At 45.5% G+C, this 12,595-nt stretch overlaps 1 protein-coding gene across 1 annotated transcript in view; it reads left to right on the top strand.

The window, feature by feature from the left end:
- FAM13C (family with sequence similarity 13 member C) overlaps positions 1 to 12,595 on the top strand; it is a 72,062-nt gene that overhangs the window by 46,560 nt on the left and 12,907 nt on the right. The window contains exons 10-11 of the mRNA XM_083502651.1: positions 997 to 1,199; positions 11,932 to 12,027. Coding sequence (XP_083358777.1) covers positions 997 to 1,199; positions 11,932 to 12,027 — 299 coding nt within the window. The remainder of the gene's footprint in view (positions 1 to 996; positions 1,200 to 11,931; positions 12,028 to 12,595) is intronic.

The raw sequence follows: 12,595 nt of genomic DNA, 5'->3' as shown, positions 1-12,595 counted from the left end.
CACACTCATAGTTAAGTGATGCGTTTGATCCTGTGTTACCAAACTGCTTAAAACACTTAATTTCCCCCCATTCTGTTAAGTTGTGAGTGTCGGGTATTCCCTTGAGTGTGAGTTTCTTAGGCTTCCATTATAAGCTGTATCCCAACCAGAAGGAAATCACGTCCACTTCATATTTTTTCTTCAATTAACAATGAGGGTTATGCTGCATGATGAGACAGATGAGGTTGGCTTTTTTGTTTTTTTGCAAAATGCAAAGTGGAATAAATCAGGACAAGTAACCTAATCATCGTACAGTGGTACCTCGGGTTACAGACGCTTCAGGCTACAGACTCCGCTAACACAGAAATAGTACCTCTGGTTAAGAACTTTGCTTCAGGATGAGAACAGAAATCGCGCAGCAGTGGGAAGCCCCATTAGCTAAAGTGGTGCTTCAGGTTAAGAACAGTTTCAGGTTAAGAACGGACCTCCGGAATGAATTAAGTACTTAACCCGAGGTACCACTGTATTACCATTATTATGAAGGCATGTGCAAAGCTGAGAATGGCCCCAGCAGGTGGAATTCAGATGCAGAGCTTCCTGTGGGAAGCTGGAGTGATTTAAGTCTGTTTTAGTCTACTGATGTCGATGCATCAGAGGCGTGTCGCAAGGGCAGGATGTGGGAGCAAGGATCCAGGGCCACACTCAGAAGCAGAATGAGGAGGAGGGTTCCCAAATGCAGTAAGCAAAGGGGTAGCCATTGTGAGAACAGGTTTCTGGACTTTGATCTGATTCAGCAGGGATCTTTTTTGGGTTCTTAAAACCAGGGGTTTTAACACGTGTTTTGTGAGCTACCATATATGGACGGGCGATTGCATTTAATTCTGTGGGTCACCTGTAAGGGTTGTATGTGAGCAATCCAGCTCAGTGGTGGTGTGTGTGTGCGCGCACATTTTGTGGTGGCAGAAGGAATGTGTTGCAAGTGGTTGCTCATTTGTATCCTGGGAATTTTCCTCCCAGAGCTGAAACTCAAACTGTCAGAAGAACAAAGCTGCCCCCTCAAAGCATCTCAAAGGAACCTTCATCAGGAGAGCTCCAAAGAGACTGTGAAGCAGGACACAGCAGGAGCTCCCCCGAGCCCCTCCGTAGAAGAAACCATGGATGCCGTGATGAAACGACTGAACGAGAAGCGGCAGCAGCTCCATATCCCCGAGAACGTTAAGGTAACATGGCTCTTGTACGATATTTCTATTTGCGCAGCCTTGAGCCAAGTTCAGCTCCTGAACTGTTTGGGCCTGTTTGTCATGTGCCGAGCCACCAAAAAGGCAGTGGCAGTTTCCATGCATTCTTGTAATGGCCACCTGTGTCCCCCAGATGTAGTTCTTGTAATGGCCACCTGTAGGAATATAAACAATTCAAGAAGAGGAGGAGCCAGTTGGAGCTGGTCTCTCAGCTGAACAGCCCTGCCCACCATCTCCCCCCTGCAGCCTGATAGATTGGCTGCTGTTGGGTGACAATTGAGAAGAGAGGGCATCCTGATGGATCTAGTCTCTCAGCCGAACTGATGGAGTGTCCCTGCTTCCCACCTCTTGCTCTGCCACAGCCTGGTGGAATGGCTGCTAGATGTCAGTTGACGGAGGGAAGACCACGATGGGCCTCGTTTATATGTCAACAACTTAATTAGGAAGCATGTGTCTTAAGACTTTAGGCCTTGTGTGTGTTGTTCGTAAGCTCTCTGGTCTTAGACAAATGATACAGGCAAAAATAACAGGCTCAGTCCAGAGATAGTGTCCCATTGAAATCAGTGGGACAAGGACATCTCTGTTTTGCTGGACTGGGCACAACGTCTTCAAAACAAGGGATGAGGGCTGTTTTACTTGTGATGATGGCCATGTGGCGACCGTCATAAAGCAGTGGCCCACTTAGGAACTCTAGGGCACCGGACTCAAGGCTTATCAATGTGTCATCAGCTGTATAAAGCATTTGAACAGGAAGATGCTTCTCCGTGGTCTTTGCGTGGCTGTTCTCATGTGTAAATCAGCCCCAAGGGTTTTTAAAAAGACATTTTTGTGTCCTGCCTTATGTCGAAGGTGGTATCCAATGATCATGATTTTTAGGCTGTAACTACATGACCCTCAGTTTAGGCTAATCTGCTTGTCCCCACTCCTCCACATGCAGCTGCTGGGTGACCTTGGGCCAGTCACACTTCTCTGAAGTCTCTCAGCCCCACTCACCTCACAGAGTGTTTGTTGTGGGGGAGGAAGGGAAAGGAGAATGTTAGCCGCTTTGAGACTCCTTCGGGTAGTGATAAAGCGGGATATCAAATCCAAACTCTTCTTCTTCTTCTTGTCATTTGTAGTCTGATAGGCAATCTGACCTAGAAAGGGAATGCAGCAACATAGCACCAGTGGAGATCAACTTATTCAGTTTTGAGAACTTCTCTGCAATGTGAACCTTTTCCATCTCAGCCTGACTTGTCTGGCTCAGTTGCTTACCAACATAACCTAGGCTGTTGTTATTATATATCAGATCTATCCAAAATAAAGGATCTATCATCCACGGTTTAATCGTGGATGTGGTGGCCAACCTGGCATGTGTTACTGAGACCTGAGTGGGTGAGCTACATGGAGTTAGTCTTTGCCCAGTGTAGGTGTCATTGTGATGCACAGGGATTCATTCTCTCCCAAAAGTGGGGGTAATGGACACTTGGATGGTTAGAAAAGAGAATTTGACAAATTCATGGAGGATAAGCTGAAGAAGTGCATTGCAATATTCGGAGAAGTGTCAGTTTCAAACAGTGGATGAGTTTTGGATCATGTATTGTTTCAGAATCTACCAAATTTCGTAGATTCACCTTTGAAATGAGAACTGAATCAAATTTCACTTCCATCCTTACAGTGATTGTAGGAGATGCTTTGTCACTCTTGCGGTGCTGTGCTGTAAAATTGATTTATTGTTGTGGTGGTTTGTTTTTTTCCGGATTGTTATATTTTATTACGTAGCATATATTTTTTATGATTTTCCCTGCTCTGGGATTGATTTTAATGAAGAGTGGATTATAAACCACCCATATAAATCAGTACATAAATTAAATCCAAAAACAACCCTTAGCGGCTTTTGCTCTGCTTGCTTATCACGCCCCCCCCACCCCCCGCCCTGCTCCCTGGCCACAATTTAATTCAGCTACTTAAAATTATACCAAGAAATCATGAGCTCTGACAGAAGCATATATATGAAAGCTGGTTTATCCCCGTTAATCCTCAGAAGTTTAAAACAAATTGCAGAACTTTTCAGGCAGCTGTAACTGGTCTAGGATTAGTTAAATGTGTGCGCTCACATGACACCTGCAAAATAAGATTGGGGAGTGGATGTTTTTTCCCATCTCTGCCCAGTCCTGTAAGCTGCTGCCTGAGAAGATGTTGCATGAAAGCCAAGGCTGATACCAGGAGAGAACTTTGTCCCCTTTGCCTAAAATTCAGTGCAGACAGCCTGCGGTACATACAAACAAGGTTGAAGTTACCGTATTTTTTGCCCCATAGGACGCACTATTTCCCCTCCAAAAATGAAGGGGAAATGTGTGTGCGTCCTATGGGGCGAATACAGGCTTTCGCTGAAGGCTGGAGAGCGAGAGGCATCGGTGCGCACCAACCCCTCTCGCTCTCCAGGCTTCAGGAAGCTATCCGCAAGCCTTGCAAGCTCGGTGGGAGTTCCCACGGGCTCACAAGGCTTGCGGGCAGCAGCCTGCAGCCCCCGCGAGTGTCCGCAAGCCTTGCACGCCCGGCAGGAGGTCCCACCGGGTGCGCGAGGCTTGGGGCAGCAGCCTGTCGCCCGAAGCACAGGGAGCCCTCCGGAGGGCTCCCCGTGCTTTGGGCGAGTGTCCGCAAGCCTTGCGCGCCCGGCAGGAGGTCCCGCCAAGCGCGCGAGGCTTGGGGCAGCAGCCTGTCGCCCGAAGCACGGGGAGCCCTCCGGAGGGTGCCCCGTGCTTTGGGCAGGTGAGCACAAGGCTTGGGGCGGCAGCCGGCGGGGGGGGAAAATAATTTTTTTAAAATTCATTTTCCCCCCAAAAAACGAGGTGCGTCCTATGGGCCGGTGCGTCCTATGGGGTGAAAAATACGGTACTCCACTCTAGCAAGGATGGAGGATCTCTTATGGTCAGGAAGCATAGTACCTCTGGTGGGAAACACGTCGTGCTCCTTCTGGGGTAGTTTGTCCACCTTTGGTCCCCACCCCGCAGTGGGGACCCAAGTTTACGAGTCAAGTACAATAAGGCTGTAAACTGAGATTACCTGAAACAATTTATGGGAGATTGATAGTAAAGGAAATCAAATGCATTTGTATTCCCCCCCCCGATGATAATTAAATTAAATTTGATGAGCATCAGCTTTGGGGCTTGTTTTCAGAGAGCCTTCCAGGTTAACCCAATCTAATTAGGTACATGCCTGCATGAAGACGGATCGAAAGGCCCACAGTGCTTTCTGAATCAGAGAGAAAACTCAAAAGATAGGATATCAAAAGACACTTGTTGGTGCTGGAGGGAGCAAGGAACCTTTGACTGATTCATCAAAACAACTCTGTAAGCTTTATCACTTTGAAATATAGCCACTTTCTAAGGGGTCTTCAAGACTTTGTGCATAATTCAGAAACCTGCAGATGGTTATACAGCACAGAAAGAAGAGGACCTAATCTAGCTGAGGTTTGTTGGGGCTAATGTTACAGTTACAAGCTGTGCTGAGTACACGGAATAAGTCAGTTGCAAGTACAGGCAACCCCCAATTTGCACGGGGTTCCATTCCGAGTCACTGCACGCTTGTGTGAAAACTCATGCAATTGAAACACCCCCTTCTGCCCTGCCCCATCCCTCTTCTGTCCTTTTAGTGATGTCTTTTATGACGTTTCCGGGTTTGGCGATGTGCACATGTGTGCAGTTGTGCATATATTGGTCACGCCTAAAAGTCCCATTTCTTTCACTGAGACTTGGACAAGCTGAGGCCAAACTGTAATTATTCCATGTGTATTGTGTTTTGGTACAACTTCTGCCTGCGCAAGTCCATGCACATGTCCAAATTGGAGAGGCATGGATTTCTTTTAGACAGTGGAATATAATGCTTCTTTTCATGCTCCTTCTTGCTTTTCCTACATGGAATGTATAAATGGAAGTGGAGAGAACGGATTGAAATCTTCTGCCTATTTATTAGCTAGTTTTATGAGTGCAACCTGATGGGTACTTAAAACCTGGCAAAGGGAGGACTGACTTTCTTGATTCTGTGTAGATGTTTTCTAGTTAAAGCATTTCAGAACAGGAGATTTATGTGTGGGAAAAGAGAAAGTACAATAAAGCAAAAGAAACCGGTGTCTTTACAGATGGACAGAGCAAGCTTCTTTCTGTGCATGCTCATGCAGGAGTAATTAGGTGTCTCCCAGCATATGCTAAGGTGGACCTGCAGATATCAATGGCTCAGGAACCGCACTGTCAGCATCGCCCTAGAGCCAGTGCGCCAACTGGACTCATGCACCTCAACCCCGACTGGGCTAGGCGAGCTGGGTAGCACCGCCAGAGACCTCCTTTCTCACAGGAACAGGTCACAGTGCTGTGGACTCACAGCTTAGAGCTGAGAGCACCGGATTCACTGTCTCAATAATACAGTCGTTGCACAGCAGAGTTTTGCAGAGTCTTGCAGAGTATAAACCACTCGGAGAGCAGCTCTGTAGAGTATCTTCCTTTTATTCTATAACTACAACTATGATACAAAACTATATACAGAGCTGAATATTCTAAGCATAAATCAATGCTACACTGAGAGTCTGCAGCTGCTCTTAGTAGCAATCTTATCTCTAGGATCTCTAACACTCTCACTCTCTCCGATACACTGACTGACTGACTCTCTCTCACACACACAGATATGTTGCTGGGCAGAATAAGTAGATAGGCAGGACACGCCTCCTCTTCTCTGGAGAGTCAGCAGAGACCATCAGGAGATGATCAGGAGATTCTTGGGTATGGGAGGGGTGAAATCTCCTCATCCTCCCCCATCTCATCCGACCATTTCAAGAATCTTTAACATAACTGCAATTTACACACACACTCCAAAAGTTGTTCTTTGCTTACAACCTTGGTTAACATATCTGCAGGTATCTCTTTTCCCGTTTACCTAACACACTTTTACAATACCATTGAATAAGCAGCTTCTGGAAAAATCTTCACACACATTTCTTCCTCTCAGATACAAATTGACATTTCTAATTAGGCAGATTTGAACAAACCACTTTTCAGAACTCAAATACACGCTTTCCTTCAAATATCAGGTAAGGAAATAAATAAAGTGTTTTGTGCTACTACTCTCAGCACATTTCATGCTAGGTTTGAAAACTCCACCAGAGTTGCTTGTGACCGCAGTCTTTGCAAACTCTTCAGAAAACCTTTTCAGTGGTACACCCTTGGTTGTTCTCTCGGATCTGCGCAAAACTCTCTGATCCTCTTGTTCTGGTGCTTCCTCCTCTTTGGGAGAATGGGGAGCTAAAGTATATGAAGCTGCTAAGTCTGAGTCAGCGTCAGACTCACCTGAGGCTTTTGGGCTCTGATAATCTGTGCCATCATCTGGAATTACACTGGCATCAGGATTATCACCACCAACAACACTTGCCTCCCTCTTAACTTTCTTTGCCCCTTTTGCACCATCATCACAAATGGGATGATACTGAAAAACGCCAACTCTGTCCCATTGTGGATTGTCATCAATACTCTTGGTCAGCCTTATGGTTTTCGTGTCTGTGATCAGAACACGATAAGACCCTTTCTCATATCCTAGGAAAATACCATGTTCTCCACGCTTGCTCAGTTTGTCACCCTGCGAGGTGTGCACCCAAACCTCCGAACCAAAAATTTTAAAATGCTTTACACATGGCTTTCTTCTGTGAAGCATCTCATATGGGGTGCAATTTACACTAGACTGGTATCTCCTGTTATACACATGACAGAAAAACGAAAGAGCTTCAGCCCAATAGGGATTGGGCAGCCCCGAATCATGTAACAGCGTTCTGATTCCTTGCTGCATGGTTTGGTTTACTCTCTCACATAAACCATTCTGCCAGGGTGATCTGGGCGTGGCGGTCCTATGCTCAATGCCCTGTTCAGAAAGAAAACTCTCAAACTCTTCTGAACAAAACTCTCCACCCTTATCTGTGAAAAGAAAACGTACATTCTCATTATGTACATTTCTGAGCCATTTACAAAACTGGCGAAACTTGGTAAAGGCTTCAGACTTTTTCTGCAGCATATAGACCCAAACATATTTTGAATAGGAGTCTATTAGCACCATAAAAAACCTTGAATTGCCTCTAGAGAGCGCTAGAGGTCCCACTAAGTCTGCATGAATGACTTCATATGGTTTCTTGGCCTCTCTCCCAGACTCTGTACCTTTGGGAGCTTGCCTTGCCTTACTCTCAGCACAAGAAACACATTTCATGTGGTAGGGACATTCTTTCAACTTCATACCCTGAACCATATCAGGCATTTTTGCCACAGCCTGGAAATTCAAATGACCATAAACGCGATGGTAATAATGAATACATTGGTCATGCAACTTCTCATTCTTATCTACAGACAAGTTGCAACACTCTTTCTCAGTTGCTTCTGCAGTGCCTGTACCTGAAACAAAAGGCAATTGGTACAATCCATTTACACATTTTGCATACAAAATGAGCTTGCCATCTCTAAGAATTTCACAGCGAGATTTAGCAAACACCACCTTAAACCCTTGACGATCAAGCTGGGAAACACTCAACAAATTGTCCTGAATATCAGGTGCATACAGGACATTCTTAATAGTTGCATTCAGGCTCTTTAAGAACACAGTTCCCTGAGCCACACTCGTGAGAACTGTCCCATCTGCTTGATGAATTTCTTTCTCTTGCTTCTCAAGCTGAACAAAGAGATTCTTATCTTTGGCCATGTGGTTTGAACAGCCAGAGTCGACCATGAAGAAACTCCGCCCACGTTGACTGGAACAGCGAGAGATCAAGGCCTTTGAAGTAGCAGGTGCATGGGGATTTCGTCCTCCTCCCCCTCTGCCTCTGAAGTTTCCCTTCTTCTTTGAAGACTTCTTACACTGGAAACTCAAATGGCCTTGTGCTCCACACGAAAAGCACCGCTTCAATTTCAAAGCTTTAACAGCAGCAGTTTCACTTTCACTTTCCCCTGCTGAAGACTCAGGCACATTTTCAAGCACATTTTTAACAGCACAGTCCCGGCTTTCTTTAACAGCCTGTCTGTGATCCCACTCATTCAGAAGCAGGCTAGACACATAATCTTATGTTAGCCGGTCAGAAGGCATTGTGGAAATCTGGGCAGCTACTCCATCATAAGACTCATCTAGGCTATTGATCATCAGCATTGCAAACACAGCCTCTGAAATAGCCAGGTCTCGCTGAACAAGGTCCTGTCTGAGACGCTTTAATTGAGATAGATGGCTAGGCAAATCACCACCTTTCTCCAACTGCAGCCTGCACAGCTTCTTAAAGAAAATCACACTGGAACCAGCATTTTGTCTCAGATGCATATCTCTCAACTTATGCCAAACAGCTTGTGCAGTCTCTTGACCCTCTAAGTTCACCAGCAAGTGGTCTGAAACACTCAAAATAATTGTCCCTCGGGCTTTCATATCTGCAGCATGCCACTCAGCCCAATCATCATCATCCTTATCTGGAGGGTCATCTTCTGTCGTGTGAAATAGCTTCTCCCTCTGTAAAAGCGCTTTCATCTTTACTTGCCAAACTCCATAGGTTTCAGGCGTGAGGAGAGGAAAGGACAGAGCCATCTGGCCAGAATGTGCACAGGCCATGTCTGCTATTACTTAGAGCAAGACACTTCCCTCATGCAACACAGATAGAGCCTTGACTCCTTCAGCCACTCTCTCTCCCACTCAGAGAGCAATTAACAGGCAAACAGGGATGCTATCTTCTTCCTTTGGCAGTCAGCAACATACCTCCATAAATCAAGCAGCAGCAACAGCAACAGCGGCAGCTTGAACACTCTGCTCCAAAACAGCTCTGCTTCTGGGCACCGCAAATCAGTCCAGCATGCAGCGTCCGTTCCACCGTCCGGCAATCAGCAACAGAAACCTCTGGCGACTGGGACGACTGGGATGACTGGAACAACGCCAGGTCAGACGACTGGAACAACGACTGGGCCCATAACCGATGTCAGCATCGCCCTAGAGCCAGTGCGCCAACTGGACTCATGCACCTCAACCCCGACTGGGCTAGGCGAGCTGGGTAGCACCGCCAGAGACCTCCTTTCTCACAGGAACAGGTCACAGTGCTGTGGACTCACAGCTTAGAGCTGAGAGCACCGGATTCACTGTCTCAATAATACAGTCGTTGCACAGCAGAGTTTTGCAGAGTCTTGCAGAGTATAAACCACTCGGAGAGCAGCTCTGTAGAGTATCTTCCTTTTATTCTATAACTACAACTATGATACAAAACTATATACAGAGCTGAATATTCTAAGCATAAATCAATGCTACACTGAGAGTCTGCAGCTGCTCTTAGCAGCAATCTTATCTCTAGGATCTCTAACACTCTCACTCTCTCCGATACACTGACTGACTGACTCTCTCTCACACACACAGATATGTTGCTGGGCAAAATAAGTAGATAGGCAGGACACGCATCCTCTTCTCTGGAGAGTCAGCAGAGACCATCAGGAGATGATCAGGAGATTCTTGGGTATGGGAGGGGTGAAATCTCCTCACGCACACACTCTGCACATGTATTTCCTGGGGCTGAATTGCCACCTTGAGCAGTAGGTAATGTAGACTTGGTTCCCGTGGCTGGCTTTGGAGCTATGTATGCTATGCATTACAGCTTTAACAGCAGAAATAGCCACTTACCTTTGTGGATCTGTGGGGCTGGCCCCTTTGCTGCCTTAGCGTGGCCATGCCGCAGGCAGTGGTGGCTTGCCAGAGGGGGTGTGGTTTCGTCCTCATGCAGAGGAACAGTGGGGCTTCCTTTCTGGTTGTGCAATGATGCTGCATGCAGTTAAAGCTACTGGTCTTGTGTGCCTGTGCCTCTGCATCAGGGTTGAAGAGGCTAATGATGCAAATATTTACTTCCTGCTTTCTCATACATCAATTGAACTGGACTAAAAAGAAAGTCTGTCTCCCTCTCCCTCTCCTTCGGTCCGCCCTCAGCTGATTTGCTTGAGGATAGCTCAGTGAGAGAACACATGTCTCGTCTGAGAAGGTCCCAGGTCCAGGCCCTGACCTCTGTAGTTCAAGGATTGCTGGTTGCACGTTGGAGAAACGTCCTGTCTGGGGCCTCGGATATTACTGTATAAGGATTCAGTATAAGGGAGCTTCATACGTTCGTTTCCAGATCTGCTCAGTTTTTCTTCCTCTCAGCCCCCATTTCCAGTACCTTGACTATTGCATGTTTCCCCATGCATCATATACTTAAGGATTTGCTTCTTGGTTTTCCATTTATCCTACAGCAAAGTTCATATCTTACTTAAGGTGGGATTCACCCAACACACCATGTTAGTGGAAGTCCTGGGCAATGGGGCTATCTCATTGCGCCTGTCCCCTTCAGTTGGCTCGGGGTTGGTGTTGGGGGGTGATCCCCCAGAACAGCACTGGGGCGGGAGAGGGGGGAGACTTTCATCTGGCTGCAATGCTTGAACTGGTGGGATGTTTGCAGTAGAGGGATTTTTAAGTCTACTCTTGGTCTTTGATTATGCTGGGCTTTTGTGTTTGTGTAGTTGCTGCCCTGAATGTACACATCTTATATATTGTGGAAATGGAGGATTACACCATAACTGAAGGTTGCAAATGTGGATTGGCAAATCAGTCTATTTCTGGTCTGTGTCACTAATCAAACCCATTTCTGATTTTTAAAATCTGCACATGAATTTGCATTTAGCTACATGTTTAAATCATTTAGTTGCAAATGTTTTTTTCCCTTCAAAATATGCATGTTTAAGCATGTTTTGTTACTATTTTTGAGCCGCTGGAACATCCGGTTTAAAAATCTGGTGGACAACTTAAGTTTCAATCTGCATCTTTGTCGGCGAGGTTCAGATCAGGTCAGGTCAAATGAGGATTCTCAGATACTGAATTCCTCAAGCTTCTCCAGTTACCAGTCCCTTTAAACTTTCCCAGGATGGGACGTCTGTCAAAATGACCTTTGAGCCAAACCTACTTGTACTGCTTCTCATTGTAACTGTCCATAATGTGGTTTCTAGAACTGCATGGTTGGTGCCTTGGCATTTTCACTAGGTCTTCCATAGGAATGGACAATCTTGAGGATATGACATGAACGAAATCCTTTCAGCCACCAGGAGCAGGCAAAAATGTATGACTTCTTTCAGTGTAATTACCTATTTTGTCTTGGCTTGAGTCCTCTTTCCTATTATTTTGAGGCAGAAATTAATCGTGGTGCTAAGACTCAATTATGTCAAAGGAGAGGTTGGTAGATATCTGGACAGTCCGTGGCTTGACAATCCTTATGTTGACTGACAGTCAACAGCAAGTCACTAAACCAAGCACCCAGCGCCATAACAGTGCCAGTATTTTGAGACAATGGATCATGCAGTTGTCAGGGGCAAGGAGTGTACAGAGACAGTGGCAATTTTGATCCCAGCACTGCTGGCCATCTGTTTTGGCAGGACTACTGGAGTCCAACTTCAACACAAACGTGGTGCTCCAGTGAAATTGTTAGCCAACCAGGAATTTACTTCCTCGTTTTTAAATCCCTATTGCAAAAAAAAAGCAGTGGCACAAAGTACATTTGTGGTTGTTTTTTTTAAAGCCAGAGTCACACTTCCCTCCTGCTACTGTTTATGCTAAAGAAACATAAAGCAACGTATAGATGGACCAACAAGCTTCTTCTTTGGCACCCAGCGCAATACAGACATCTTGTTTTGCCAGAGTCAGTATGGTGTTGCTTCTTATTTCTTTTCAGGGAAACAAGCAAGATAGGAGTCTGATGAAGCCCCTTTATGAAAGATACAGAATTATCAAGCAGCTTCTGTCGACGCCATCTTTGATCACAACCATTGTAAGTCCAAAGGAGGTTGCGGAAATAAATCTGCCCAAACTTTTGCCTTTTTAAAGGCTCCGTTCATATGAAGTGTTTTGCCCACTAGGGAATCCTTCTCACGGAATGTGTTGAGGGAATAGTACAACCAAGGGAACTGCAAAATATTGTTCCCAAGAATGGAATAGCAGCTGTTCAGAATGCTCAGTACAGTGTTTATTTAGGCTCCATTTTGCCTCTCTGTATAATGATTGTTGTTGCTTTTTCAAAAAATAAATTTACTGTTTTACAATTTTAATTAACCCTGCAGATTGACAACACATCCAGGACTACTGCTGGAAACCAATGTTACGCTGGTGTTTTCCACGCAGTGCTGGATTTACGTATAAGCTAAACAAGCTATAGCTTAGGGCCCCACTCTCTTGGGGGCCCTCAAAAAAATTAAAGGAAAAAACTCTGTATTAATTGTATTTCAGTTCAACAATGACTTTGATAAAATAAATATTTTGTTATGTACAAATGGCTTTAGATACCTATTAGGTCCAAAAATTACCATATAGCATATATTCAAAACGAAAAACAGCAACAA

This window comes from Podarcis liolepis, assembly GCF_965112155.1.
Source record: "Podarcis liolepis genome assembly, chromosome: 5".
NCBI classification, from domain to species: Eukaryota; Metazoa; Chordata; class Lepidosauria; order Squamata; family Lacertidae; genus Podarcis; species Podarcis liolepis.
The sequence above is the reverse complement of the archived record's forward strand: the minus strand, read 5'-3'. Positions and strand labels throughout refer to the sequence as shown.